This window comes from Ambystoma mexicanum, chromosome 4p, assembly GCF_040938575.1.
Source record: "Ambystoma mexicanum isolate Mex_15411 chromosome 4p, UKY_AmexF1_1, whole genome shotgun sequence".
NCBI lineage: Eukaryota > Metazoa > Chordata > Amphibia > Caudata > Ambystomatidae > Ambystoma > Ambystoma mexicanum.
In genome coordinates this window covers 285,694,454-285,721,330 of record NC_090927.1, presented here as the reverse complement: position 1 = coordinate 285,721,330, position 26,877 = coordinate 285,694,454, and the positions used below count along the sequence as shown (strand labels likewise).

The window sequence follows — 26,877 nt, the reverse complement described above, 5'->3', positions numbered from 1 at the left end:
TATATTCCTGTTGGGGACATAACCTGTCTGGTCCGGGTGTATCAGTTTACTAATAACTCTACGCAGCCTATTGGCCAGGACCGCTGTCAATATCTTGCCATCCTGGTTCAACATTGACAAAGGCCTGTAGGAGCCGCAGTCATGCCCTGGCTTGTTGGGCTTAGGAAGCGGTATAATTATCGCCTCTCTAAGCGATTCCGGCAACCGGCCCACCTCAAAAGACTCATTGAGCATTTCTAGAATGGGGGGGCGAGGGGAGTACCTCCTCTCTATATGCTTTATAAAACTCGCTAGGGAGTACGTCCGCACCCGGGGTCTTACAGGTGGGAAACTGCTTCAGCACCTCCTCCAATTCCTCTAGAGTAATTGGTGCATCCAGCTCCTCCCTTTCTTCGGCGCTAATCTTAGGTAATTCCATGTCTCTTAAAGTTTCTCTTATCTCCTCTGGATTGCCCCCCCCCCCTTTGTCCTCATATAATGCCCTGTAATAGTCTGAGAATGCCTCATTGACTCCCTCTTGAGTGTCCGTTACCTCCCCATCCTCTCTTGTTATCGTCCTAATCGGGGGCCTAGGGGGTTTCGCTCTTATATGACCACGCCAAAAGACGGCCGGTTTTATCCCCACCTGCATGTTGTCTCGCAACATACTTCTTATAATTAAGGTTGCAGAGCCTTTCCCAAAGCTCTGCACACCGCTGCTACAGTTTGAGTACTAGTTCCGCATCCCCTCCTGCCCTATTGATTTCCCGTTCCAGTTCACCTTCGGCTTCCCCCAACTCCATTAGGACCCCACCCTGTAGGCCCTTTGATTTAGCAATAGCAGCACCCCGCAATACCACCTTAAAGGCTTCCCAGAGCGTACCCGCTGAATCCACACTGCCAGTGTTTTCCTCGAACTAATGTGTGATCTCATCCCTGATATCCTCTCTAAAGACCGGGTCCCTGAGCGCCTCAGCCCGGAGGCGCCACGTCGGTATCCGCGCTCTGGGGCGGCACTACTGCCAGCCCCGAACCAGAGGAAAGTGGTCCGACAGGACCCTCGCTTTGTAGTCTATTTGGGTGGACTCTATCACCACATCTGGCGTGACAAAAAAATAATCAAGTCTCGTATGCAGTTGTTGTGGGGCTGAGTAGTGCGAGTACTGTTTCATTAGGATGTTTCAGCCTCCAAACATCTGCCAGCCCGAAGTCGTTGAGCAATGTCTGCAATGCCCTGGCCGCTGGGGTGGGGCTATCAATCTTATCATCGGATCTGTCTACCTTGGGGTTGAGCACGCAGTTAAAATCCCCTCCCCAAATAACCGCTCCCCCCATACACGCACCCAGGTTGGTACACAGAGTCCTAAAATATGCCGCTGTATTTTGATTGGAGGCATACGTATTTATAATGCACACCTCCCTATTCTCCACCAGTGCCTTCAATATGACTAACCTCCCTTCCGTATCCACCACCTCTTGTGTAAGTTGGAGCGGAACGTGCGGTGCCACCCAGACCAACACTCCCCTAGCGTAGGCCGAATACGGAGAGCCTAACACAGTACCTCTCCACTTCTTCCCCACCAGTTCCAACTTTTGCCGGGTCAGATTTGTCTCTTGCAACAGTGCAATATCAATCTTCTGTCTTTTCAAATACATTATGACTTTGTTCCTCTTTAAGTAACTATTGAGTCCCCCAACATTCCATGTTACGATCTTAAGGTCCCCCATAGCTCATGAGTGTCCTCCTCCCTTCCGTGTAGCGAATCCCACTTGCCCATGCGATACAGCCCTCTAACTTTTACTTGTAGCTTCTTGTACGAACTCAAACTCCCCATAACTATATACACCACAAATTCCCCGCTTCCCTCCCCACCCTCTATCCATCCCTTCCCCAACATCACACACCCCAACTGCTGCCCAGCTCCATCCTCGGAACTCAGGCACCCCCACATCTAGCCCTGCAAGCACCAACCAATGCCCAGAGCTCTGTAGGGTGAAGTCGCCCTAATGGCCACTTAACTAAAGTTACTAAGTGGGGTAAAGAGATCCGCTCTGCAAGGCTCCCCTAAATGCAGTAAAAGTAACAGTGCTCATAATATCTTGTGCAACAGTCTGACCTTCTCTCCCGAAGGCCGCGCAAATGACTATAATCAAGTCCCATGGATCTGTTCCGCGCCATCTTGTGGCACCCTCCTCGTGCACTACTTATCTCCTCTTCCCGTCCGAACGTCAGGCTCCTGGGGACATCCCTGTGCGTCGAGCCATCCCATGGCGTCCTACGGAGTCTCAAAAAACAAAGTTTTGTGTTTATGAAAAACTTTCAATTTTGCCGGATACAGCAACATGTATTTATGGCCCGCCTCTCTCAATCTCCGCTTTACCGTCCCAAAGTTCATGCGGCTACGCTGCACAGTCAGGGTATAGTCCGGGTAGGCCGTGATGTTCCCCGCTCCTCGTGTAATCGTTCCTCCCTTGCGGAAGTGTTCCAATATCCTCTCCTGGTCCCAGTAATTAAGGATTTTGGCTATTACTGGCCTATGCGGGTTTCCTGGCGGCGGCCTCCGAGATAAGGCTCCTCCGGGTATCTCCTGCAGCAGCATAGACTCAATGAACTCCGTAGGATTGTGGCCCTCCGATCCCTCTGGCAGGCCCACAATGTGAATGTTTAGTCGGGCGCGTCCATGCTCCTCCTCCGCTCTGCTCTCCAAGTTGCCCACTCTCTGTACCAGGGCATGCAATTCGGCCTTATGGGAGGCACAATCCGCGGTATTCGGGCTCACCTCTTTCTCAAGGGTCTCCGTGCGCTCCGCCAAGGCCCTGACGTCCTGCCGGAGTAGATTCACTTCCTCCTGCACCTCACCGACCTTAAGGTCCAATGCCGTTTTCAGTTCAGTTACGGCCAGTTAAAGTTTAGCTTCCCAAGCCGCCTTTAAGTCCGCAATCGCAGCTAGGACCTCTTGGTTGGTACCAGTCGCCGTGATGCCGCCTGTAGGCGACTTGTCCTAACTCTTGGAATTTTCCGGACCGGGGGACGTCTTAGCGAAGTCGTCCAAGGTGGGCTGCTTCGCCTTTGGCCTCACCGTTCTACTAGACATGACCCAGAGGACCTGCGTTCTGCACAAGTTGCAAATGCGCACACAGTACGCCTCTATCGCTCGATCATCGTGCGGCCTGCTCCTTCCTTTGTTCCGGTCGTTGGTCGGCCATTTTGTGTCGTCTTTCGTCTCCGTTGCTCCTTATCTTTTTCGCACAAAACTCCACCGCCGTTCCTCCCACATCTTCCAAAAGTTCACCAAGCGCGGTCAGACCATTCACACACCGACATGTGTGTTTTCAGCAGTCGTAGGCACGTCGTTATGCACTATTCCGTCAGGATCATTTCTGGATCTCGAGAGCTCCTCCAGATCACGTCCTCCTACATGGCCCTCGTAGCCACGCCTCCGCTTGAGCCACCCCTTCTTGTCCAAAGCAACAACGTCCTTCTGCATCGGGATCCCCGTTCTAGTAGGGGGACAGAGTGAGGACTTCTGCCCAAACCCCTTCCTCCGGCTGTCCGACCTCCGGTTGAGGAAGCCCCAAATAGTCCACCGAACCGGGAAGACGTTCATGGAAGGCCTTGGCTGACGATGGTGTGTCTGGGTGCTGCTCCTCATCTAGTCTGCCAGGGTGTCCATTTGGTCGGGCGGGTGGCGGAGTACTGGGCGCCGTGGGCTGCAGTGTAGGAACCGGAGCTGGTGGCTGTTGCGGAGGCTGGTGCGGGATCGCCTGTATTGTGGGAGGTAGGGGAGCCAGCTGGGGCAGCAAGGGCTATACTGGGGCTTGCAGCACCTAAGCCATAGGAGGAATGACAATGGGCGCCGGTGGAGTGACCAGAGGGAGCATGTCCTTGATAGCATCCCGAAGGATGGCCCCATCGGAGGAATTTGTATCAGTGCTAGGAACCTTTCGAAGAACCTGTCTTCGGAGGCTGAAGAGGTTGCAGGTGATATTGACAGAGTGGCTGGCAGATGCTTGGGCCGGAGCGCACTCTGCCTCGGTTGCAGGGGAAACATGCCCTACCATGCTGATGGATAAACTGTAGGTCACGTACCTGGTTGACACCAGTCCCACCTTGAAACTCGTTCTCCCACCTGCTCCGTTCCTAAAAGTGGCATCGGATGAGCAGCCATGTTATCTGGCGTGGCGGCCATTTTGTCGAGCTGCGTGCCACGTGCCGAAGTCGTGGATCTTGGCTCCCTGAGCCCGGCCTCCTCCAAGACTCTTGCCGGTGGAGCATGAGACTTACTCTGCACCTCAGGCCGGGGTCTGGAAGGCGTATTGCCCGCGGCAGTATCGCCGGTAGTGCTGCGTGGAGGTGCCCCCTCGAACATTAGACCGGTACTAGGGTGTTGCCCCTCGGGTGTACACCCGGTAAAAGAACCTTGCAGTCCCTCAGCACTGTGCCCAGAAGAATCTGATGACCCATCGGCCGCAAGGCCGATAGCTGGATTAGCCTCGCCATATATGCTGGTGCGAGAACCAGAAAGGTTCCGTCCGGTTGGGCGTTTCCTTGGGAAGGAGTCGCCCTTACAGGGTGCAATGGAAAATAGAGGCCCTCCCTTGGGCTTCAATCTCTGTCTGACAAAGTTCTTCAGATCCTCTGGAGAGACCTTTGAAGGAGCTCCCTCCACCGAGCTAGCCCGTTCTTCAGTGGGCGTGGAGTAAGTGCGATGCATGCGGTACAACCTTCCAAGCCGTGTTCGGGGCCAAGGCAGCGGACGCAAAGAGCGTGGGGATCAGATGTAGGGAAGAGCACCTTGCAGGCTGGACACCTGCTGAAATCGACATGCGCTGGGGAGGAGCGTGGCACCGGAGGACCAAGTACCTGATTGACAAAAAGATAGAAGAAAGTATCCGGGGAAGAGCGCGTGTTATTACATGGCCGAAGACAAACCCAGGAGCACTGGTGAAATTGTCCCCTTCCCGTTGACGTAGAAAAGAGGAATGAGGAGTGGTGCCGGTGGGGGGATTCAGGGGAGTGCATGCTCCCAGGGCCGCCTGCCTCTAAATTCTTTTTTTTCCACTTTGTATTTATTAAGCATTTCAAATATTGACATACACTAAACATTCCCAACAAATGAAACATTCTGTTCACCATTCCCTCCTCCCCCACAACCCACTACCCCAAGACCCCCTTCCCACCTAACAGAGAGCTACACAGAAATCAAGGAGCAAGAAACCAAATGTGCACGAAGGTTAGAGCAGAGGTATGAAACAAGGCAAGACTTGTCTACAACTCATCCCCATCGGTAAAGTCCCAGGCAAACACCCAAACGCACGAGGCATACTTAGATACCGGCCACCCTCTCCCAACTTCACCCAACCCCAAGCTCGAGAGGATTAGAGCCAGAGGGCTTCACATTCCGAATTTAACAGCACAATCGTCCATTCCTGCAAGAAAGAGGACATGTTATCATTGGCTATCGCCGCAAGCTTCTCGTACGTAAAAATAGCCAAAAGTTTATTAAACTATTCTGCCTTCGTTGGAGCATGTGGACTTTACCATTTCTGTGCCAAGGCCATTCTACCAGCTCTTAACATAGCACCTGTCACTCTAGAGAAGGACACTGTCTCACCCTCGGGCTTGGGGACACCCAGAAGGATCTCCATAGGGTGAAGGGAGGGGCATTTTCCCAGGATGCTCTTAATCCAGCTGAGCAGCTCCGCCCAGTAGACTTGAATAATCGGACATTCCCACCACATGTGGAACCATGTTCATCTACCAGAGCACGCCCTGGGACACATAGGGGACACATTAGGAAACATCTTGGACAGGGTGGCGGGGGGCCGGTGCCAGGAATGGAGAATCTTAAAATTATGCTCTATGGCTGAGGTGCATAACTTCCCTTCTTAAGTTGCCCTAAAAACCAGCTCCCATGCGTGATCATCAAGGGCCGCCCCCGTCCTCTCCTCCCACACACGCTTAAACAATTGCCTGCCCTCTATATTCGCTATAACCAGCACGTTATACATTTTAGAGAGAGATCCCTTCCTGGATTTGGCCTCCACAAAGACTCTCTCAGAGGAAGTCAGCGGACAGGAAAGGGGCACAACCCAATCTCCCCGGGTAAAAATGCCTTTAAAGGCAGAGGTACTCAAAAATGGAGAATTAATTCCGACAACTGGGCAAAGTCAATGAAGCGCCCCTGGTTAAACAATTGTGCAGCCCTTTCCAGCCCCCTGTCCGACCACAGCTGTGTCCCCAGATTAAGCAGAGGGCCCCACAAGGAGGAAAGTGGGAAGGCCATGAAGAGAGGAGCTTGTTGTCCTTATCCTGCTTCCATAACGCCCAAAGAACTGAAAGAGTAGGGTGGGACTTGGTCACCGCCGGTAAGGAGCCTGGGGGGACCAGAGCAAATCTCTGACCTTATAGGGATGAACCTGTACATCCTCAACAAACGTCCAATACGTCCGAAGGTCATCCCTAAGATGTTCCAACATTACCCGCAGCTGGGCTGCCTTATAATACCGTTTACAGTCCCGAAGGCCGAAACATCCGTGCACCTTTGGGAGGGTCAAGATATCGTATTTCATTCTGGCCCTCTTACCCCCCCAGATAAAACGAAGAAGGCTAAAGCGAAGAGATTCAAAGAAGAAGATCGGAATAGTACAAGGGAGAGACGAGAAGAAATAAAGAAGCCGGGGGAGAACATTCATCTTCACAGAGGTCATACGCCCAAACCAAGAAAGGGTGAGTGGAGCCCATCTATCTAGGTCCCTAAACATTTTGGCCTGCAGAGGAAGGAAATTCAACTCGTAAATCTTTCCCAGATCCCTAGGAATAGTAGTACCCAGATATTTGGTACTAATCCTCTGTACCCTCATCCCCAGCATCTCTGTCATGCCGCCAATTTCCCGGTCCACCATACCCATCGGCATAATCCAGGATTTGGGCACATTAATTTTAAGCCCGGAGAACGCTCCGAAACAGCAAATTAAATCTAACAATCGCGGAAGGGAGGCACGAATCCCAGTCAGATACACCAATAGATTGTCTGCGAAGAGAGACAACATAAATTCATAGTCCCCACATCGTACCCCCGTAACACCTGCATCTTCCCTAATCGCAATGGCAAAGGGCTCCATTGCCAGCGCATACAAGAGGGGGGAAACAGGGCACCCCTGGCGAGTCCCTCTAGATAGTGAAAAGCCCAGGGAAATACTGCCGTTAACCAATACCCGCGCCGAGGGACCATTATATAGGGCCGCAACCCACCCACAACATCTGTCACCGAAACCCATTCTACGAAGCACTTTTCACATACATGGCCACTCAACGCGGTCAAAGGCCTTTTCAGAGTCAAGCGAGAGGAGGTAGGCCTCAGACTCCCGCTTGGACACCTCATGCATAAGACCCAGGGTCTTCCGGATATTGTCGGAACCCTGTCGCCTGGGGATAAAACTAACCTGATCTCCATGGACTAACGAGGGAAGGAATTTGGATAACCTATTAGCTAGGAGCTTGGCTAATATTTTAACATCTATATTAAAGAGGGAGATGGGTCTATACGATTGACAAAGCGACGGGTCCTTCCCTTCCTTCGGAATAACCACAACAAGAGCAGACAACATGGAAGGGGGGAGACAGCCAGTGTCCAAGGCGTTGTTATACATCTTAACTTAAAAAGGAGCCAGCGTGGACAGGAATGTCTTGTAGAACCTGACAGTAAACCCATCATTTCCCGGAGCGGTACCACTCTTTAGAGAAGAAATTGCATCAGTTACTTCCAGGGGCGAAATGCGATGCTCAAGGGAGGCAGAACTCTGCCGAGCGAGGTAAGGGATTGGGAGAGAATCAAAGAACCGGTCCACTTCAGATCCGTCCCCAGTGTATTCGGAAGTATAGAGCTTTTCATAATAGCGCCTGAACTGTTCCGCTATTTGGTCGTCACCAAGCAATTTCTCACCTACTTGATTGGAAATGAAATTAACTCGCCTGCTCTGACGAAGCTCCCTTAACCTCCAGGCCAAGATCTTGTCCGCTCTCTCCCCTTTCTCCATGTAGCGCTGCTTTAGAAACACAAGCTTTTTCTCCGTCTGACCCAGACAACCTCGCCCTAAGATTTTGGAGCTTCTCGCGCTTGTCTGGACTCATCTGCGTCCTCAGCTTGCCCCCCGGCTGGATGGTAGAGATCTGCTCTCTCAACTTGAGCTCCTCTCTAGTCCTTTCTTTCTTTTTCTTAGCTCCCATTTCCATCAAGACACCCCTAATTGTCTGCCTCTAAATTTAAAGGGGAAGAAGGTTTTTCTGGTGAAAAAGGTTCCGTCTCCCGTCCCTAGCGAGGGACGCCCATGCAGTATGGAGGAAAGGGGGGGGGAGATAAGAGTATGAAGCTGCAGCCTCCTCATCGTGAGTCTCGTATGCAGTACAGCGAGGAGACATGCCGCCAATATTCCCAGCAGGTTTTGGTACCACCAGGCTGAGGTTACTGCTCTGCTGAGGAAATGCCTTTTTGTCCTTTTGATTGTAGCGATCTTGCCCATTGAGGAAAAGATCCTCTTGGTCCTTGTATCCCATATCAAACCCAGAAATATCAGAGTCTGAGTGGGAAGTAGCGGTGACTTTTTGAGATCGATAGAAAATCCCAGATCGTATAGGGTATGCATGAGAGTAGTAGCCATGTGACGGACTGCCTCCGGGGACGCCGCTCTGACTAGCCAGTCGTCGAGGTATGGATAAATGTGGTGGCCTTGTGCCCAGAGTAGAGCTGCAAATGTGTTCATTAGCCTTTTAAAGACCATCGGGCCGAGTTGAGTCCAAAGGGTAGAACTCTGTATTGAAAGTGAAAACCCATGATCCTGTACCGCAGAAAGGATTGATGGGGTTTCCAAATCGGGACGTGCAGGTAAGCATCCTTCAGATCCAGGGAGCACAGTCTCCCCCACACAAAGTCTCTGCAATGAAGGCTGGGGTAACCATCTTGAACTTTTGGAGGTGTTGGGGAAAGGTTCAAGGGAGAAAGGTCCAACACAACTCTCAGGCCAGCCTGGTTCTTTTTGTGCATGGCGAATATCCGGGAATAGAAGCCCCTGCCTCGTGGGGAGAACAAGTTACTTACCCCTGGTAACTTTCTTTAAACTGGATGTTCCTCCAACATATTCCTCATCTTTGACATGTAGTGTCCAGCTTCAGCTGCTTCAGACATTTTTCGGCAGAGGGCGCCCTGTGTCAATGCAATCGAGTCGATGTCCCTCGAACGCCTCCGTCGAGGGTGATGTTATCCATTGTTATAAGTAGCACCAATGACTCCTCGTTCTGGGTTAAAAAGATTTAAGGATTGCAGCTCCAAGATGTCGATTACAGATCCGCATCAGGTCTGTCTGTGGTGCCTGGGCGAGGGCCACAAGACAGATACCTGCTCTAAGTGTCAGTACATGACGGGGAAGGCCTTGCGAGAACGACAGGGGAATGTTAGGCAGTAACCTGTGCAGTTCCCTTTGGGAACACTGCAAAAGGTTTAGGACTACAGGTGTTAGCAGTAAACCCACTTGGTAGCAGTCTGTACCACCCAGATGTACCTGGTAGCTGTGGCTGAGCAGTCAGACTTCCCTCAAGAAGAGTTAGGCAGTATGCAAAGTATACACAGTAGGCACTCGGACACAATAGCAAAAGCAAACACTGACCAGAGCTTTGGTATCAAAGTATATAATTATTTATTTAAAAACACACTGTTTGAAACACTCCAGCACTCTTATTGTAAAACACTCTAAACACAGTTACTATTATGATATATACAACCCTTATTCCTTATCAGACAAATCTTAGTTAACACCACTTACTTCCAGACAGAGGTGAGCGCTTAACTATAGATGGCAATCCAATAAGTTCATGAAGAAGGGAGGGAAAAAGACAGAATATGTGAAGATACACCACTCTAAGAATTAGGAACACTTTTAGCAAGGCAGAAGAGCAAAAGTCACTTGTGAGCCAAAGTCCATAGGCTGGGCCCACTCTTCGCGAGAGCAGAGCACAAATGCGCCCAAGATCACACAGTTACACTAGGCTTAGAAAGTCTTGCAGAGAGTTCAAAAAGAGTTTAGAGAGGCTCAGAAAAGTTTAGCCAGGGTGTCCCAGGCTAACTCAGGTTCGAAAGCCGGGGGCTAAATCTACCCCGTACAGTCGGTGGCAAGGGAAGCCAGGCGGGACACGGTACCTTAAGTGGGAAGGATCCTCCAGCATTGGCAGTTGTTCCTGGCAGCGGGTGCAAGTCTCTGCGTCGTCCAGAGAAAGAGAAGATCTCGACTTGGAGGAAAGATGAAGGTCGTTGCACTGCCAGGGAAGAAACCAGCCGCAGAGTTTTCCGGTTAAAGGTATTACCCTTTATTTCGCGGTCATGGTAAAACGTGGTATTCCGGTTGCCGGGGTGCTTGGCACAGGCAAGGTGGCCACGAGATGCGGCGGGAAGGCGAAAAGACGGTTAAACTGGTTACCCCCACCAGTCAAAGGAAGAAGACTCTCCGGCGGGAGATCTCCTCTGTCGTTGGGAAAAGTGGTGAGACGGTTCAAAGGCTCCACCGGTGGTGTTGTCGTAGCAGGTCAGCTCAGCTTCTCCCTCGTCGGATTCTTAGGTCCTGTGGCGACTTCTGAAGTTCCAGTCCCCAAAGCCCTGCTTTTATGCAGAAAACCCCCATTCATTCAACCTAGCTGTCACTCAAACATGCTAATTGGTGAGCCGGCCGGCTCACCACTTGGGCCAATCAGGACGGAGTGCGACTTGAGTTGCCTAGGCAACTCAGTCCAGGGTGCCTAAATCCCCCTCCACCCCTCCTAAGTACCCCAGACAGAGTGGCACCAGTTTGGAGGGCTTCTGTGGAGAAGCCCGCCAAAAAAGTGGAACAAAGGGCTCGACTTGGGTTGGAGTCACAGAAGAGAACACAAACGCCATTTTAGAACCGAGTTTTGGCAAAAAATACCAACCAGAGAATTAATAATAAATAAATAAACCGGCGGTATGTTTGAGGCTACCGTAATTAAATAAATAAAGATAGTAGCCTCGAACAATGGGAAAATCCCATAGAGAAATATTTGCGGTTGAATATAAAAAGTAGTATCCACTGCCACCAGCCAAATCTCGATCAGGGGGGACGGAGACGTGCCCCCTCGACTAACAGACCCCGGGGCAATCGAATTACCCCAGCCAGTAACGTCCACAATATGATGGTTTGTACTGGTTCTGTTCAGAATTCAAGACTAGTAAAGTCAATGGTGACTTTACATGCCCTGGGAGACAGTAGTCAGTCCCAGGGTATGGAGTCTATACTGGGGGGTCACTATGACACCCCTGTGTTACTTCCTCCTCGACGAGGCATTCAAATCAAAGGCACCGCCAGTCGCCTTCGTCGAGAAGTACCCCCGAGAGGGTGACATGCCCGACCAAAACGTTGACACTGGCAGACTGGGAAGCTTTCCGGTTGGAGTTGCTTACGCTTTTTGAAAAGCAGGGCAGGGCCCCGTCCGCGCCTTCTGAGGAAGCCGGCAAAAGAGCGGTCTCGGCCTGATACTCCCGCACCCTTGAGCCCGGGTTCACGGAATGATCTACATTGAGAGCCCTCAAAGCCCGTGTGAGAAAGTTTCAGAGGATCACTCGAGACAGAGATCAAGATCTCCAACGTCATCGATGTCTTTGAAGCCCTCGAAGTTTGGCGCCATCGGCGCTGTTGTTGGTGCCCATTGGGTCTTCAACGCCAGTCAAACCATCTGTGCCGTCGCCAGCACCGAAGCAGTCGATGCCGCTTTAGCCAAGCTTACTGGCTCCACCTTCAGGTCAAGTGGACCCGCCAAGGAAGGCTCTGGCTAAGTTTAAGTCTGCATCTTCGCCTCCTAAGGCTCTGGGCTCTTTTTTAGGAACTTCACTTCAATTTTTGAGGAAGAGGAACTTTCTGGGGGTGAGAGGGGCGGGGAGAAGAATGCCCCCTCCGGCTCCAGTATGGGTCTCCAAATGTACCGGAGTACCTCATTTCAAAGGAGAGTAGGATGAAGGACCCATGTGTAACTTTACATAATGCAAGTGGTATTGATAGCTCTCTGGAGTTGGAGTTCGCCAAGCCGGAACCTGGGGAGCATGCAGACTCTTCATATAGGCACCTTATGTCTACGGTGGTGGACTACTTGGGCTGGTCCAGGCCTCCTGTGCATTATGATCAATTTGATCTTGCAGATATTCTGGACAAGGGTCTGCCTACGGATCCTGTGTTACCTTTCCATGTGGCTCTTCAAAAGAGGGTGGCCAAGAATTGGGAGACCCCGGACAACAATCTGGCGGTGAACAAGTGTCTTACACGAAAATACCGTCCCTCCAGTAGCGACCCTGGCTATCTGTCAACACCCCACTCCCGAGAATCTGGTGGTTCAGGCAGCTACGGGTAACTCAAAGCAGGCCACGTACCATACCATACCTCCTGATAGAGACTATAAGCGGGTAGATGGATTGGCGCAAAAGGTATTGAAGGCGGGGAGTATGGTGTAAAAATCAGCCAACTCCACCTGTGCGCTTGCAGAATTTTCGTACACTCTGTGGGAGTGCATCTCCATGGCGGCGATGCATATTCCAGAAGGGGATGAGGGACAGCTTTCTGGCTATTGTTAAAGACCGCAAGGAAGCCATGTGTCAGTCCCTCCAGTCTCGATTGGATTCTGCAGATGGTATCAGCAGATCCATGGCGACGAGCACCGTGATACCCAGGTTTGCTTGGTTGCGGAAGTCTGGTTTTGCAGCGCATGTGTAGGCTCGTCTTCTCAACATTCCATTTGACGGGTCTCATCTTTTTGACAGCAAGGCTGACGAGAGCCTTGAGAAGTTGCAAACCTCCAATACGGCTGTCAAATCTTTAGGCGCCTCTGTTAGGCAACCTCAGCCTTTTCGTTCCAGTGGACAACCGTGGAGGGGTAGATCTTTTACTCCTCATTTGGAAGGGCGAGAAGAATGGCCAGTCAAAGGGGCCAGCAAAAGTTCCCTCGTGGTGGACGAGGTTAGAGGAGCCAAGTCCGTTCCATCAGCAGCTTCTTTACCATCGGCAGCTGCAGCAGCCGCTTCACAATTGCTCTGAAGGCTTCAGTCACAGTTGTCGAGTGGGGGGCAGACTGTCTCAGCATCTCAAAGAATGCGAGCAATTACTTCAGAGGCTTGGGCTTTGGAAACAATAGCCCACGGCTACGGCCTTCTCTTTCTGTAGGAATCCGCCGCTACTTGCCTTCGTAGTGTAGCCGACGGATTCCGCCCAACAATATAACCTACTGTCTGAATGCCAAAACCAGACAGCAGGATCTATTCTTTGAAAGAATGGATCCCACGAACACAGGAAGACAGCAGCCAGAACACACAGATACACCTACAGACAGAATGACACTAATCCTGCATAATTCCAAATTGATGTCATTAACTGTATAGTTTCAGCACTAATCTTAATAAGATAGCACTGCTAAAACAAACTGTGGCATGGCTGTTACTAGTTTTTCTTCCTGATGGGCTGTGATGACACTGTAAGAAAGGCACCCTATTGTTAGCCAGAGAAATTTCTACTAGAACTGTGTGTGTGAATCAGGACAGAATAGAGGAAAATCTCTTACTATGGAATCCGGAGCAATATAGAAATGAAGAACACCCCGATGAGTACATAGAGCAGCAGGTAGCAGAACCGGAGCAACCCCTTTCGACTGTACCCGACGAAACGAGGATGCCTAACGGAATATCTCTAGTCCAGAAGCTCACCCGCTGAAAACGTGGACGCCTAACGGGATTGAAAACACACAACAGAAGTCACCAGTCAGTATGTAGCAATCTGCAGGGTGCCCCGACTCCAGTTGGTGGCTGGTCCGGATAAAGTGGAAGTAAACCAAGTCCAAAAACAATCCAGGGGGCGGTTTCAGTCACTAGATACCAATGAGTAGCAAGAGCACGGTCAACGAAGCAGGTAGGGCAGATACAAAGCAATTCCAGGTAACGCTCCGGGTCGAGACCAAGGTCGAAAGGCACACTGCAAACAAAGCTGACTTGGATGAAGCAAGGCAGTCCAGTAAACTTCTCCGGGTCGGCAGGATGAAGACAGAACCAGATCGAGCAAACTAATCCGACAAGGGAAAGAACAAGGAATCCAGACAAAGGCAAATTCAAAGACCAAGTAAGCAAAGCCTCAGACAGCAAGAAACAGGATTCAAAACTTCAGCAAATTCAGAAGCACTGCTGTGCCGGTAGGAGATGCTTAAATGTCACAATACTGCAACATGTGACCACAGAGCGGTGCAGGCCATCATAGACGCTGTGACCATGTTGTCGAGTGCCATGGCAACCTTCAATCCGGCCGTAGCGTCCTTTCCTGTGGAAACGCACAGAACTCTGGTCCTTGTGGTGTGGAAACCGGATGGAAAGGGGATGCTGCCTGAACTTGTGCAGACACAATCCATTTGCAGCTGGACTTCATCCACAGCCTGGCTTGCTACAAGTGAGTGGATTTCCGCCAACTAAGTTGCTGTCCCAGTCTGCGGGACGGGAGCTAGGAGGAAACAAAGGAAGCCCGTGGACATTACTGAGAGGATCCATGGGTCCACGAAACTCATCCGCTAGGAGTCGTCATCATCAATGCCCCCAGTCTTCAGGGCCAAAACAGCCTTCACAAGTTGCAGGCTTACATTGGGGCTTTAAAGGCTTCAGAGGCTTTCCTGGAGCCAGTCCTAGCGCCTTTGGCACTAGGCTCATACTATTTGACCACATGGAATGAGGGGCCCAGTGAACATGGAGGCACACATATCCCAGTCCTGAAGAACTGAGCTGTGCAGTCTAGCTTCCAGGGAGTGGCTGGGCTTGGAAGTACTTACCAGGGACTACTTTACCTGGGCTATATAAACCACACCCAAGGAACATAACACGTGTTATTCTGCACTCCTGCAGCGTAACGCTCACCGTGCCAGCTCTGCTCCTGTTTACCTGGGCCTCAGCCACACCCTGTTGTCTTCACCGGGAACCACGGATCATCAGCACCTGTCGAAGAAAGGAAAAAGACAAGAAGGACATTAGTAGAGAGTTCTTACCTGAGAGAAGTAGTCGTCCAATTCCATCCGACCTGCTTCCCATCCCGCCGCTCCCGAGAACCACCGCGCCTGCAGAAAGAAGGGAGAACGAAAACATACCCGGAGGCATCAGTCATCTCGGGATTCCATCGAAGCGGTCCACTCGGCTGCTACTCTGGAGCATCATTGCATCTGCAGAAAGGAGAACGAAAGCTTACCCGGAAGCATCCATCATCTCAGGACTCCATCAAAGCGGTCCACACAGTCGCTGCTCCGGAACATCACTGCACCTGCAGAGGAAAGGAAAAGAGACATCGGGTTAGCCGCGCAATTGAAAACACACCTATAAAAACATAACGCCACGCTCTCGTGCTAACCCCTACCTGCATGAATGGTGCTCAGCGCCGCATTCAGGAGTGCTTCACCAGGCATCACCAAGACCGCTCCTGCAAAAATAAGGACAATAGTAAAAACCTTGCCAACAAGAAGAAACACTTTAAGCAAAAACAGTTACCAAGAACCAATTGGTACCAAGGCTTACTTACAGAGTCACAGCTGGTCTGGATTCCACTTGCAAGTAGTTGGATCAGTGAAGGAACTGGATCTAGTGAAAGTGCCTAAGAACATTTAAGCGCCCCTGCATTCAGATGAAGGATGGAAAGCCCAACTTTAAGATACCCAAGGTGAGACATAAGTACAGAGGGAAGCAGTTGAAGATTTGAGGGAGGTGGGAGTCTTACCCATCCTATGCAGCAAGCCAACTTCCCCGTTCCTCATCATTTTTAGGATAGCGCCCAAGCGTGAGTGAAGCTGTGGGACAGGAAGAGACACGCGCAGACGTTCGCTGCCAAGCTCTGTGCAACGCCCCCGTGGGGACCAGGTGAGTGTAACAGGAGTGTACGGGAAGGGTAAGCCTGCCCCCTACCATAGACTCTATGATCCGGATGGACCAGTCACAACTTATTTCCCTCTGAAGCTGGTGCTGAGGAGGGTGACTGCAAAAACCCCTTGTTAGCCACCTTGTGCTGCTTGCCCCTGTGTTGGCTCAGAGACCTGTCAGGTTGTCTCGAGCGTCTCTCCTGGAAGGCCCCAAGGCCTCCAAAGGCCCGACCATTGTCCGTACGCTAGTGAGCCTGGCTTTAAGTCTTGGGTGTGGATTTTGTTATTCTTTTTCTTGTCTAGTTCCTCGTCTGTTGTCGAGTGGTACAAATCTCCCCCTTCAAAAGGCAGGTCGAGGGTGCGCTCCTGCACATCTGGATTGAATTTCGTTGCCGGAGCCAAGCGTCCTTCTCATGTTGGTGGCAATGCATATGGCTCTGCCTGAAGTGTCTACTTTGTGGTGGACATGAGCTTGGAAGTCCATGCAAAGTAGCTACGCTGGTCTCCTCAGGAACGCCCCGTTGGCCACCTGTTTAAAACCGGTTTCCACCAGGTCCACTGTCCTGTTGATCCCCAGGTTGGAGGCCTGCTCCCCTTCCTTAGGATCGCCTTTGCCTCCTTTTGTTTTTCCTCCGGGAGGTGTTCGAGAATTGGCACCAATTTATGCCACATATCTCTCTGGTGATTATGGCCAGGGAGTTGGCTGCTTTCACCCTTGTGGCCCGAATAGCTAGGACCTTTTTCCCCCAAAGTGTCCTGTTCGTAAACCTCATTGTCCGGTGATACCGTGCACTTCTGCTTCTCGGATTTTGCATTCCGGGTTGCTGCCGCCGACACGACCAACTCGGGTGATGTCTGAGAAGTGAGGAATTTAAGTGCATTTTCTGGTGGGTTGTATTGAGGCGACCTTTGATCGCCAGGGTCGTGAATGGGCGTTTTATTGTCTTAAGTCCTTCTTGCCAGACGTGGTCAAGGATAGGTATTGAGATGACCACATATAATCAAATAAAAAGCTGGCAGCCAAATTCTTTGCACGCCTTTATGATGGTGGAATGGAACCCTGCGATGTTGCCCGGAAGTTACTGTTTTGCTGACTCCTCATCCTGGGGGAATCGTCGTCTCTCCGCAGGGAGTGGGATGAGGAAGACCTGTCTTGGGGCTCGTCCGCATCTGTATCCGTCAGTTCCCCTTCTTTCCAGTATCGATCGTACTAATGGTGAGACGGTGCAACTTCTTTTGCATCAGGGCAAGATTAGCACCAGTGATGTAATTCTGCCCTTGCGGACCAGTCGTAGCTCGGGGAGACCAATCTAGATTGCAAGTGTCCTCTGGAGGACCTTGCTGATCTTCCTCATGATGCAGATCTGGGAGGAGAGGGTTGTGGCACCACTGGTTGAGGCAGCGATTGCAGAGGTTATAAAGCCGGCATGACTGAGCACATTAGCGCTGGGTCAAGTTGGGTGATCACCCTCTGCAGCGAAGAGAGTACCTTTATGGATAGTAAGGCTTGCAGGTTGGTTAATAGTACCTGCACTTCCCTTTGTTGGACTTCCAGGTGGGAGGGCCCTAGGAGTGGTGTTGGGCATGCGTCTTGCTGTGGTCGCCCACCCAAATGGCCTTCTTCAGTGATGGGTTTTCCTGGTGTTGGTGCCTCCTCTTGTATAATAACTGACTGTTCTGACTTTTCTGTTTCTGCCCCTTCGGCTTGTTGATGTTGTGTCTGTCCATTTCATACTTTAAAATCTCCTCCGGAATTACGTCGAAGGCCACTAGATGTGGGCAACTGTGTTTGGTCTTTTTCGGCGGCCGCTCTTACAACCTGGCCCTGTCTCTCGACCGCAGTCATTTCCCTGCGGGAGTGGTCATGCTTTGGTGGATTTGACATCGGAGGGGTACTCTGGCTAGTTCCCCTTATTGAGCCAGCCAACCAGTCTTCTGTTTCTATCCTTGAGTGTCTTGGAACTGAGACCTCTACAGATGGTGCAGAGGTCAACCATGTGGTGGGGGTATAATATATGCAGTCGTAGTGTTGATCTCCCTCATATACATTGTTCAGGCCACAAGTGGCACAGGCCTTAAAAGGGGATCTCTTTTTGCCACCGCCAACCTCCATCACCACTTATCTGTCACACATTGATATTATAGACTTGATGGCCGAAATTTGCAGGGAACAGATGAATAAAAAGTAAATTTTGAATGAATTTTGACCTAAATTCTATTGTCGAAGCCCAGAGGACTCCCTCCGCTCAACAAGCGGTTAGAATCTGAGGGGAAGAAGAGGGTCTAGTCTAGGACCACTCGAGGTACCATTAGTGGGGACCAAAACCACCATTAACAAGGGTGTTAGGCTACAAAATGTAGGTTCTTCTTGCCTATAGCACCAGGAATAAAAAGATAAATGAGGAGTCCCAGCCAAATGACTAGGAATATTCACAGCATAAGAATCTATGAAATATACCAATGCTGGAGAATGGGTTTATAGTGAAAGGGTCAAATACATTGTTTCAAAATGCAATAGTTTCGAAACAAAAGGACTGAAAAAAAAAACATTTGAATCCACTTTTTTTGGGGTGGGGGTGACCCACCCTAAACCCCTGTTTTTTTGGTAAACCAGTATTTTTTCCTATACGAAAGCCAAGAAAAAAATACCATTACTACTAACTTGGATGTATTGATCTTTAGGTCTAGGAAGTTCATAAACCTGGTGTATTCTGCCATCAGTATCTGGAACGCACTGGGTGTCCTGGCAATGAGGACGGTGTCATCTGCGTAAGCCAACAGTGGGAGGGCACGATTACCCACCGTTGGAAACTCCACCCGTGTTAACCAGAGCCTGGTACAGACCATTTTATGTACAGTGCGAAGAGAAACAGGACCAGCATGCAGCCCTCGCGGACCCCCATATTCACCTCAAAGTATGACATGAGTCTCAACACCTGGATCAGCTTCTCCGGGAAATGTTTTTGTAGCGATTGTGTAGGAGACAAAAGAAGATTTTTTTTTTTAATTAGCCCTAGCCATTTATCAGTCATCCACCGTTCAAACGGCTTAAATATACTTTGTTCACAGCCTATATTAGACTGAATTGTTGCCTAGGTTGCATGTAATCTGTCATTGGAAAGTTCTGAAAGTTTGCACCCAAATCTGTCGGGCCATGAAACGGACTTATACAAATATTAAGCAGCAGGCGTGAGATACCCTCAAGCACACCAAAAGCCACAATTCCCAGATGATACAAACCCCCCCAATTTTAACCCTGGATATTGTCGTTGAGAGAAAGGATGTGACACGTGAGGCTGCCTTTTTTGACACACCTGCTACCTCATCAAGACGCTGCAGTAGAAGAGCACAGTCTAGTGTACCAAATGCAGCGGACACGTAACAAAAGCACAAGAAAACCTGTATCTGCCTGGTCAGTGATCTTATATACTGCATCCATTACATCCAAGCAAGCTTAGTACCTCTTGCTGGCCAAAAAAAGTAATGGACTATCCCCAAGAAGGTGAGGATTTTCTACAAAATTAATTCATTGTGAATTTGTGGTTAAATTGTGCAAGAAAGGGGGCAGGCCCATACCGGTTTGAGATTGTTGGAGACAGCAGCCTCTTTAAAAGACACATTTATGAATGCCATCATAGTAGGTTTCAGATCACACTCACAATCGTTAATGATGGAAGACAGACATGGGTCACTTTCGGCTTCAGGCTGGAAATCATAGCCCTAGTCGCAGGTGGAGAAGGGGGAGAAACCAAACACTAATAGAAAAGGTAAGTGTCATGATGACGCAGCTGGTTTCTATGAATCCAGAAGCTGCATTAATTGACTTAGGGCCTCATTAGGACCCAGGCGGTAAGGGGTTTACGCCGGCGTAAACCTTGCCGACCCTTATCGCCCGAGTACGAGTTCCCTTAGCGCCATGGCGGATCTAACACCTGCTTTTAGCGGGCGTTAAAATCCATGGCGCTAAGGGACCTTGTTGTTAATTACGCCACCGTAATTTACGGTGGCGTAATTAACGCCTTCCCCACTCCCATTATGCCCTATGGGGCAAAAATGGGAATGGGGAAGGGTAAATGGGGATTGGGGACTTACCGCCCCGCCAAGGTCGGAATGGGGCGGTAAGTCCGCCAACCACCATGGCGGAGTTGGCAGCTTAGCGCCATGGACCATGGTGCTTATAGCGCTATGGTCCTCCGCCAAGGTCCTAATGAGGGCCTTAATGTTTATGAAAAAGAGCTTAATATTATTGCATCATGCAATGGAAAGTTCATCAGAAGAGTTATTTAGTATATGCAGAATATTAAATCTTTGGGGAGCGTTCAATGGTTTTTCAATTGCAGACAAATGAAAAGCATTTTTTTTCTATACAACTGCCAGTTTATAATTGTGACATGTTAGTTTAGTTATCAGCACATTTTCTAAATTGGAATTTCTACTCCATTTCCTCCCAAGTCTCCAAAGAGAATGTTTAAGTAGTGGAAGTTTGCTTGTGTACCACTTATTGCCCAGAGTATTGGGTGTGATAAGTTTTAGAGGTGCAACCTTGTTAATCGAATCAGATAAACATAGCATGCTCTATACAGACAGCTTTGGGGGACGGTTTTATCTTCCCCAAGAATCCCTGTTAATATTGGTGCTGACTGAAAAATGTAAAGAGAAACTGATTGAGACCTTAAACATGGATAGCGACGGCCACGTCTACACCACTGTGTAGTCTTAGAGAAAGATGGTAGAGGGACCTGGGTTCACTGGAAGACAGATTGGGAATGCACTGTAGGTTTAGCAAGAGTTCAATACTGCATGATCCATTACAAGATTATATACAGGGTTTACTATACCCCCCAGGTACTTCACAAGATGGGAAGGAGACCGAATATTTGCCACATGTGCTAAAATGAGGTGGGAACGTGGTTGGTAGGACTGTGTCCACTAATTCAGAATAACTGGGGTGTGATACGAACGACAAACTCTGTAGCTGAGGGCAGAGTAGAGGCAGGTCCAACATTAGGTCTGCTGGGGGCACATGGTGATGCATCTATCCTCGTTTCTGTAAAGGGCATGGTAGGTTTGGCTTTTGACCTTGCTAAGGGGGGGTACTGCAGAGTTATTGGGGATATAAAATAAGTGTCTTATTTGATCTTTTTTCTAGAGAAGTAATAAGAGAGTTGTGCAGTCAAAATTAAATACCATCTTTTTAAAATGCTTTCAATTAAGAATTTAGCTTCCATCCATTACAGGTGTGGGTGAGCACAAAATCCAAAATACCACACAAATAGTGATAGGGGAAGGTACCATGCTTTCCAAAACTGGTGAATGGTGCACGGGATGATGGCACAAATAGGTGGGGCCAAAACCTTCAAAGCAGGAAACGGATGGAGTATTTGTACATAGTTGAAGGACATCTTTAAATTTACTTTTACCCACAAAGCATCCAAATGTCCCACTACAATGCCCGACATCATATATAATACATGCTTGCCAAGATCAAGAGCTCCAAATGAGACAGCTGCCTACACAGACTCCTTTGATTTGGAGGAATACCTTATGCACATTTTAGCAGAATGCCCTAAACCGAAGGTATTCTAGGTAGATTGCCAACGACCAGTATCAAATGCTCAAATGCAACATCAGTTTATCATTTTTCGTTATGTTTCCTCTCCCAACAGGGCTATTTATCAAAAGAAAATCTTACTAAATGCTACAATTATATATTGATAGTTAGATTGGCTCCCCCAGAGGTGCAATGACCCCACTACATCCAAGCAGTAGTATAGTGAATTGATGGAGGTAAACATGTTAGACCAGGACATTTTAGAGGTGTGCTCCATTTCCGCTACGGAAATAGAGCGCAGGCAAATTTTAGTCCCGTTAAAGAATACAGGACTGCAGATCAGCGAGACTAAAGATTATGAGAAGAGGGAATAATATTAGCAGGTTCATTATGTAAACCAAGCAAGGGGGAAGCTGTTGGTCACCTCCCTCGCTGTACACTTATGAGTGTTAAGGCAAAGTAACCATTTAAACGGCATACCAATTCAGTAATAGATTGGTTTTTTTTTTTGGGCGGATAAACAGCCCCATGGCTAGAATATATCATTTGCACAAAATGAACAGTTACTCAAACGTGTGTACCATAAAATGAAGTACACATAATGCAAAAAAAGAATAGCATAGACGGCTTTTAAAAAACAATGAACACGATACTGATGAATACAAAATTACTAAATGTCCTTACCTGTATCCTCCAGGTCTTCTTGCGTTTCAAAATCGTCTATCAACTCTATCTCTTTCACAAAGTTGGATGGAAACAATCCACACCTCCCATTCAATGAGCCACTCCACCAACCTTCCTCGATCTACAAAATTTAAAAAATCTCAGTTTCCATAAATCCTGGGAAGGGAGACCACAAAATCTACCACAGCAAACTGCCATTAGAACAGAATTAGTGATTAAAGCAAATTAGGTTCCACGGTTTATGCAGCACTTTCCAGCGTGAATTTATCATTTAAAGGAATTAGAACTCAAAATTCAATGCAACCACAATTCTGGTGGTTGGTCTTCACTGAACATAGATGACGGATACCTGGAAGGACAGTAATCGATTGAGCCACGCAAGCTGGTCCTATGCAGTGGATGTTTCTATGCTATTCCCAGGGATGCTCTGGTTTATTTGATGGTACAGACAGCAATATGGGATCCCTTTTAATGTCATATTTTCTCAACTACAAAATGTAAGGCAAAATTATTCAAAATCAGATATGCTCTAGTAAGGATCATTTAAGCTTTTTCTTAAGCATATTGTGATTTACACTTCATTTGTCAAAACACAACTTTGTTAATACCATGGTTTACATTCAAAGAATCAATGCAGTCATGAAAAAAAAAAAATTTTAAACACATTAACATGCTGGCTCAAGCCTAAAATCTTTATGCTTGACCTGGCATGGAACTAAAAACCATTTCATCCAGTTACTGCAAAGCTAGGTAACTCCTACCCCAGACATCCTGTCATCGTCATAACCAAATTTCTTTTGTAATATAATCCATGTATCGAAGATATATTTGTTTTATGTTAAGACATTTTTATTATAATTTTGAAATCAGTAACTCAATTAAGTATAATGTGGTGCGTCCGGTATATAAATACATAAGTAACAAACTAAAATAATGATACATCATACAATACTTAAAAGGAAATGGGATATTTATCTTTCTAAGGATTATTTTTACAGACGAAAACTGATTTAATAGTCCCCAGAGCAAGAATCGCACCACACAATCTAGGACAAGTAAAAGACTGTTTTGATTGTGAATGCTGGGAAGGTCAAACGCAACAAATAAATAGATGCAGCTTGTCTACAGAAAGGAAAACGCAACAGCATGCGGTTGTCTGTCTCGCTAGTGTTTGCAATCCAAGTCCCACAAACATCCATGAATAGAAACACAAATACTAATGACTAGTCTAGACAGAAAGCACATGCTATATAATATGATATTTATGTTATTTATAAAGCCCTTACTACCCAGAGGTTTCCAAGCACGGACCCTAGGATCGAACCTGTGTTGCTCCGTGTCATCTTGTTTCCAAGGCAAGCACGTTGCCCCTGAGCTATCCTAATGAGACTATGTTTATTTGTGGGTACAAATTGACATTGATTGATTATAAATGGTAAACAGTTCGCAGAATAAACTTTGAACAAAACAATTACCTTAGTTTTCTCCAAAATCATCAACAAGTATTATCAGAGAAAATGTTGGCTTTAATGTGTGGGTCTCTGATTCTAGGACTGATTAAAATCTATAATGTTCGAGTCAACCAGTGAAAAACTATTGGTTACTGTCTTGGGTACATTCATAATTTTAAATCTTTGTAATATTGAATTGGTTACAATCATTTTTAAATGCTTGGGTCCATGAAGTGTTTCTTTCTGGAATGTGGGAACAGCAGCACCTCACTCTTACAATTCTCAAGGAATCAGACTCGCTCTCACCACACCCCAGATCTTTTAGATCATTAAGGAATAGATTTCAATTACTTTATCAACTATGCCAAGAACCAATCACAAGTCTGTCATTCCATAATTCAATTTAGGATGCATAAGAACAGAGACCCAAACTTGCCAGAGAAAAGGATTAATATGGTGAAGCAATCAAGGATTTCATTTGTAGCTTTTAATCACAAAGCACATGTGCCTTGTATTATTTTCCACACATTTAGTGATATGGCTTGTAAACAAGGTTCCCCAATGTAAGATTTTAATTGCAATCTGGGATTTAATACATTCTTGGGTCATTTGACTAAATGCTCCGATCATTGTACTCATTTTTGGTTTGTCTTTCAAATGCCTAGGACATGTAGAGACATTAACTGGCTGAAGGCAGCAACGACATATAAACACTTTCCGTCTGTCCACCTGCTCCCAAAATCCCTTTCAGGTAATTGTTTCCATCTTGGTAAAGGCCTTTGCATTCACTCCAAATTTGAAAGGGGCACTCAGATTTTCCATGAGTAAATTCCTTTTAGATTCCCAATCAGCTTTACTCCAGTCAGACAGGATTCTCTAGCGTTTCTGCTTTCCTAACCCTCTTCTCCATTCTCAACTGAAGCAGCATTTCAGAATTTGACAGAGCTTGTGATAGGCTGCCTTCAGTTTCTCACAATCCCTAGAGTCTTCCTTTGTACTTCCATTGGCCCATTGAATTCTCTAGGTCATAAGGGGCTGTGTCAGTTGTGAGCTAGCCCTCCTTTTTCCCTGTCAGGAATGAGTAATCAAAACTTGACAGGAATATTTATTTTTCTTACAGACACTTTGATGAGAATTACAGAATCAGATTCACAAGACTATTCAAAATCCGGAAATAATTTATGCTTTTATGACAGCATGCATAACACATGTATTCAAATGTGAAAATTTATCAATACAGCGTACATTTTAATATATAATTATTACATGTATACAATTGTCCTTTTTCTGCTCTATTCAGATATAGGTTTCTCAAATCAGACAGTATTCTGAAGTTGGCACCAATGATTTTTCCACTTGTTCTCTGCAATGCTCATTTTCTAAATATGATTTTTTTATCTACATGAACTAACTTGCATTTCAATTGTAGGTGCCCTGCCCCGATCAACAAAAACCATTTGCTGAATATACGATTCTATGGAAGAAATTGATCATTTTAATTAGCTGTTTCAATAGAATAGCTACAGTCTTCATGAGGCCTTAGTGCTTTGCTAGGTCAAAGGTTAAAGTCCGTAAACACGTTTCTGTTGCAATCCTTTCTAAAGGTGGAGCAGAAAATTGATTCCCAATGCGGCCTTCCAAATGAATAAAATAGAATAGTATGAAAAAACTCTTACCCTTAAATTCATTTTAACTTTGTTTTTTATATTTTGAAAACAGGGCTATTGTCTCAAACACAGCTGGGCCCATTAACTCTTCCTGAAATGTATCAAAGTGAATGAATAATGGGATCTGGAAATTCTGGTTTAAAGAAAGCAGGCACTGGCACCGTTTCAGATTAACTAAACTTCACAGCTTAGGCTCACCGGATATCAAATCGACATTTGAGATATTCAGTCCGATGTAATAGAAAAATCTGTAATATTCACCCGTTTCTACTTGGAATGGCAATCAAACAATGCTGTTCACGTCATAAATATACTATACTAGGCCGCATGTGATTGGTAATACATTTGTGTATCATTTCCTTCTGGAATACTACAAATTAAAGTAAAACAATTCATCATGGTCTCCTTTGGCATGGCTGCATTCTGCTGTTCTCTTTTGTTCTGGACCTGTGGGTTACAAGGTCCAGTCATTATGTGTTAAAATGTACAACATTTTGTCACATAGCACAATTTTTTTGTTTAAACTTTTGTTCCGTCATTACCATTGGTGGGGCAATGGTAGCGGCAACGTTGCCTCTTCATATTCCCCTCATGCGCTTGCCTTGTATTCTCCCTGTGATTCCTTTCCAGTATTGCCTATTCTATTCTATAGTGATTCTCCATGTGTTTGAGCATTTGCGTAGCGTTCCGTTGACCGAATGCCCAGGGGAATCCCCTGATCTGTTTTTGGATTTCCCGGGGGCCGCATCACGTGATTCAGACTGGACCCACATCGTGTATGCCTGCCGGTCAGTCCTCTTTATTTCAACTGTCTGTTCGTGCCATGTCGTTTGCTATTGCTTACTGTACATGCCTTGGGGTTTGAAAAATTATTGCAGTGAATGTCTGCATTTGTTTGTAAATTGTCATTGTTTTTATTATAATTAGTCAGTACTGTATCTTTTGTCTTCCAGGTCGATAACTTCCCTGCAGATAGGCTATAAATCTGCATATGTTACAGCCCATTTCTGTCAGTGTTTGGTCTGTAACCCATATTTCCTCTTCATAGCCAAGCTGGCAAACGTACAAACAGCTGCAACTGAGGCCCTGTCCCTCATGGGTTCAGCTACAGCTGAGATAATGTAACATAACAGTGCACACAAAACATACAACACATTGTATGCACCCTTAAAGTTTTTCTTAAAGTGTTGGTCCCATTCTAACAGTGTATGGGTTGTATGGCCTATTAAAGCTGTCTTAAATTGTTCTGAGTTTCTGACGCATGTCTCATCCATGGCGAAACCTGGTTAGGCATTTGATTGTGTGTTCTGTGAGTGTCAATAAGGAGGAAGCTAAAGAGTGCAATATCTGAGTATAGTCTGAAAAGAATCAATAGTTAAAGCCAAAGAAGGTAATGTGTTTCCTGGGGAAGGCAGCGTATAGGGTGAAGAGAAATGGATCTCCGACTGATCCTTGAAGAACGCCCTTTGAAAGAGGTGCTGCAGTCCCATGGGATGGAGATAGAGAAAGGGGCAGTCAGAGATGCAAAGGCACCCAGTTCAGTAAGATATACTTAAATCAAAAGAGGGATAGAATTTGAAGGACAGAGGGGTGATCTACAGTGTCAAAGGCAGCTGAAGACAC

The 26,877-nt window shown here is 47.4% G+C and overlaps 1 protein-coding gene across 4 annotated transcripts in view; it reads right to left on the bottom strand.

The window, feature by feature from the left end:
- The window catches only part of CD2AP (CD2 associated protein), a 1,227,366-nt gene that overhangs the window by 726,460 nt on the left and 474,029 nt on the right, over positions 1–26,877 (bottom strand). For all 4 annotated transcript variants that reach the window (XM_069605837.1, XM_069605839.1, XM_069605840.1 and 1 more), the window contains one exon: positions 22,137–22,257. In XM_069605837.1, coding sequence (XP_069461938.1) covers positions 22,137–22,257 — 121 coding nt within the window. The remainder of the gene's footprint in view (positions 1–22,136; positions 22,258–26,877) is intronic.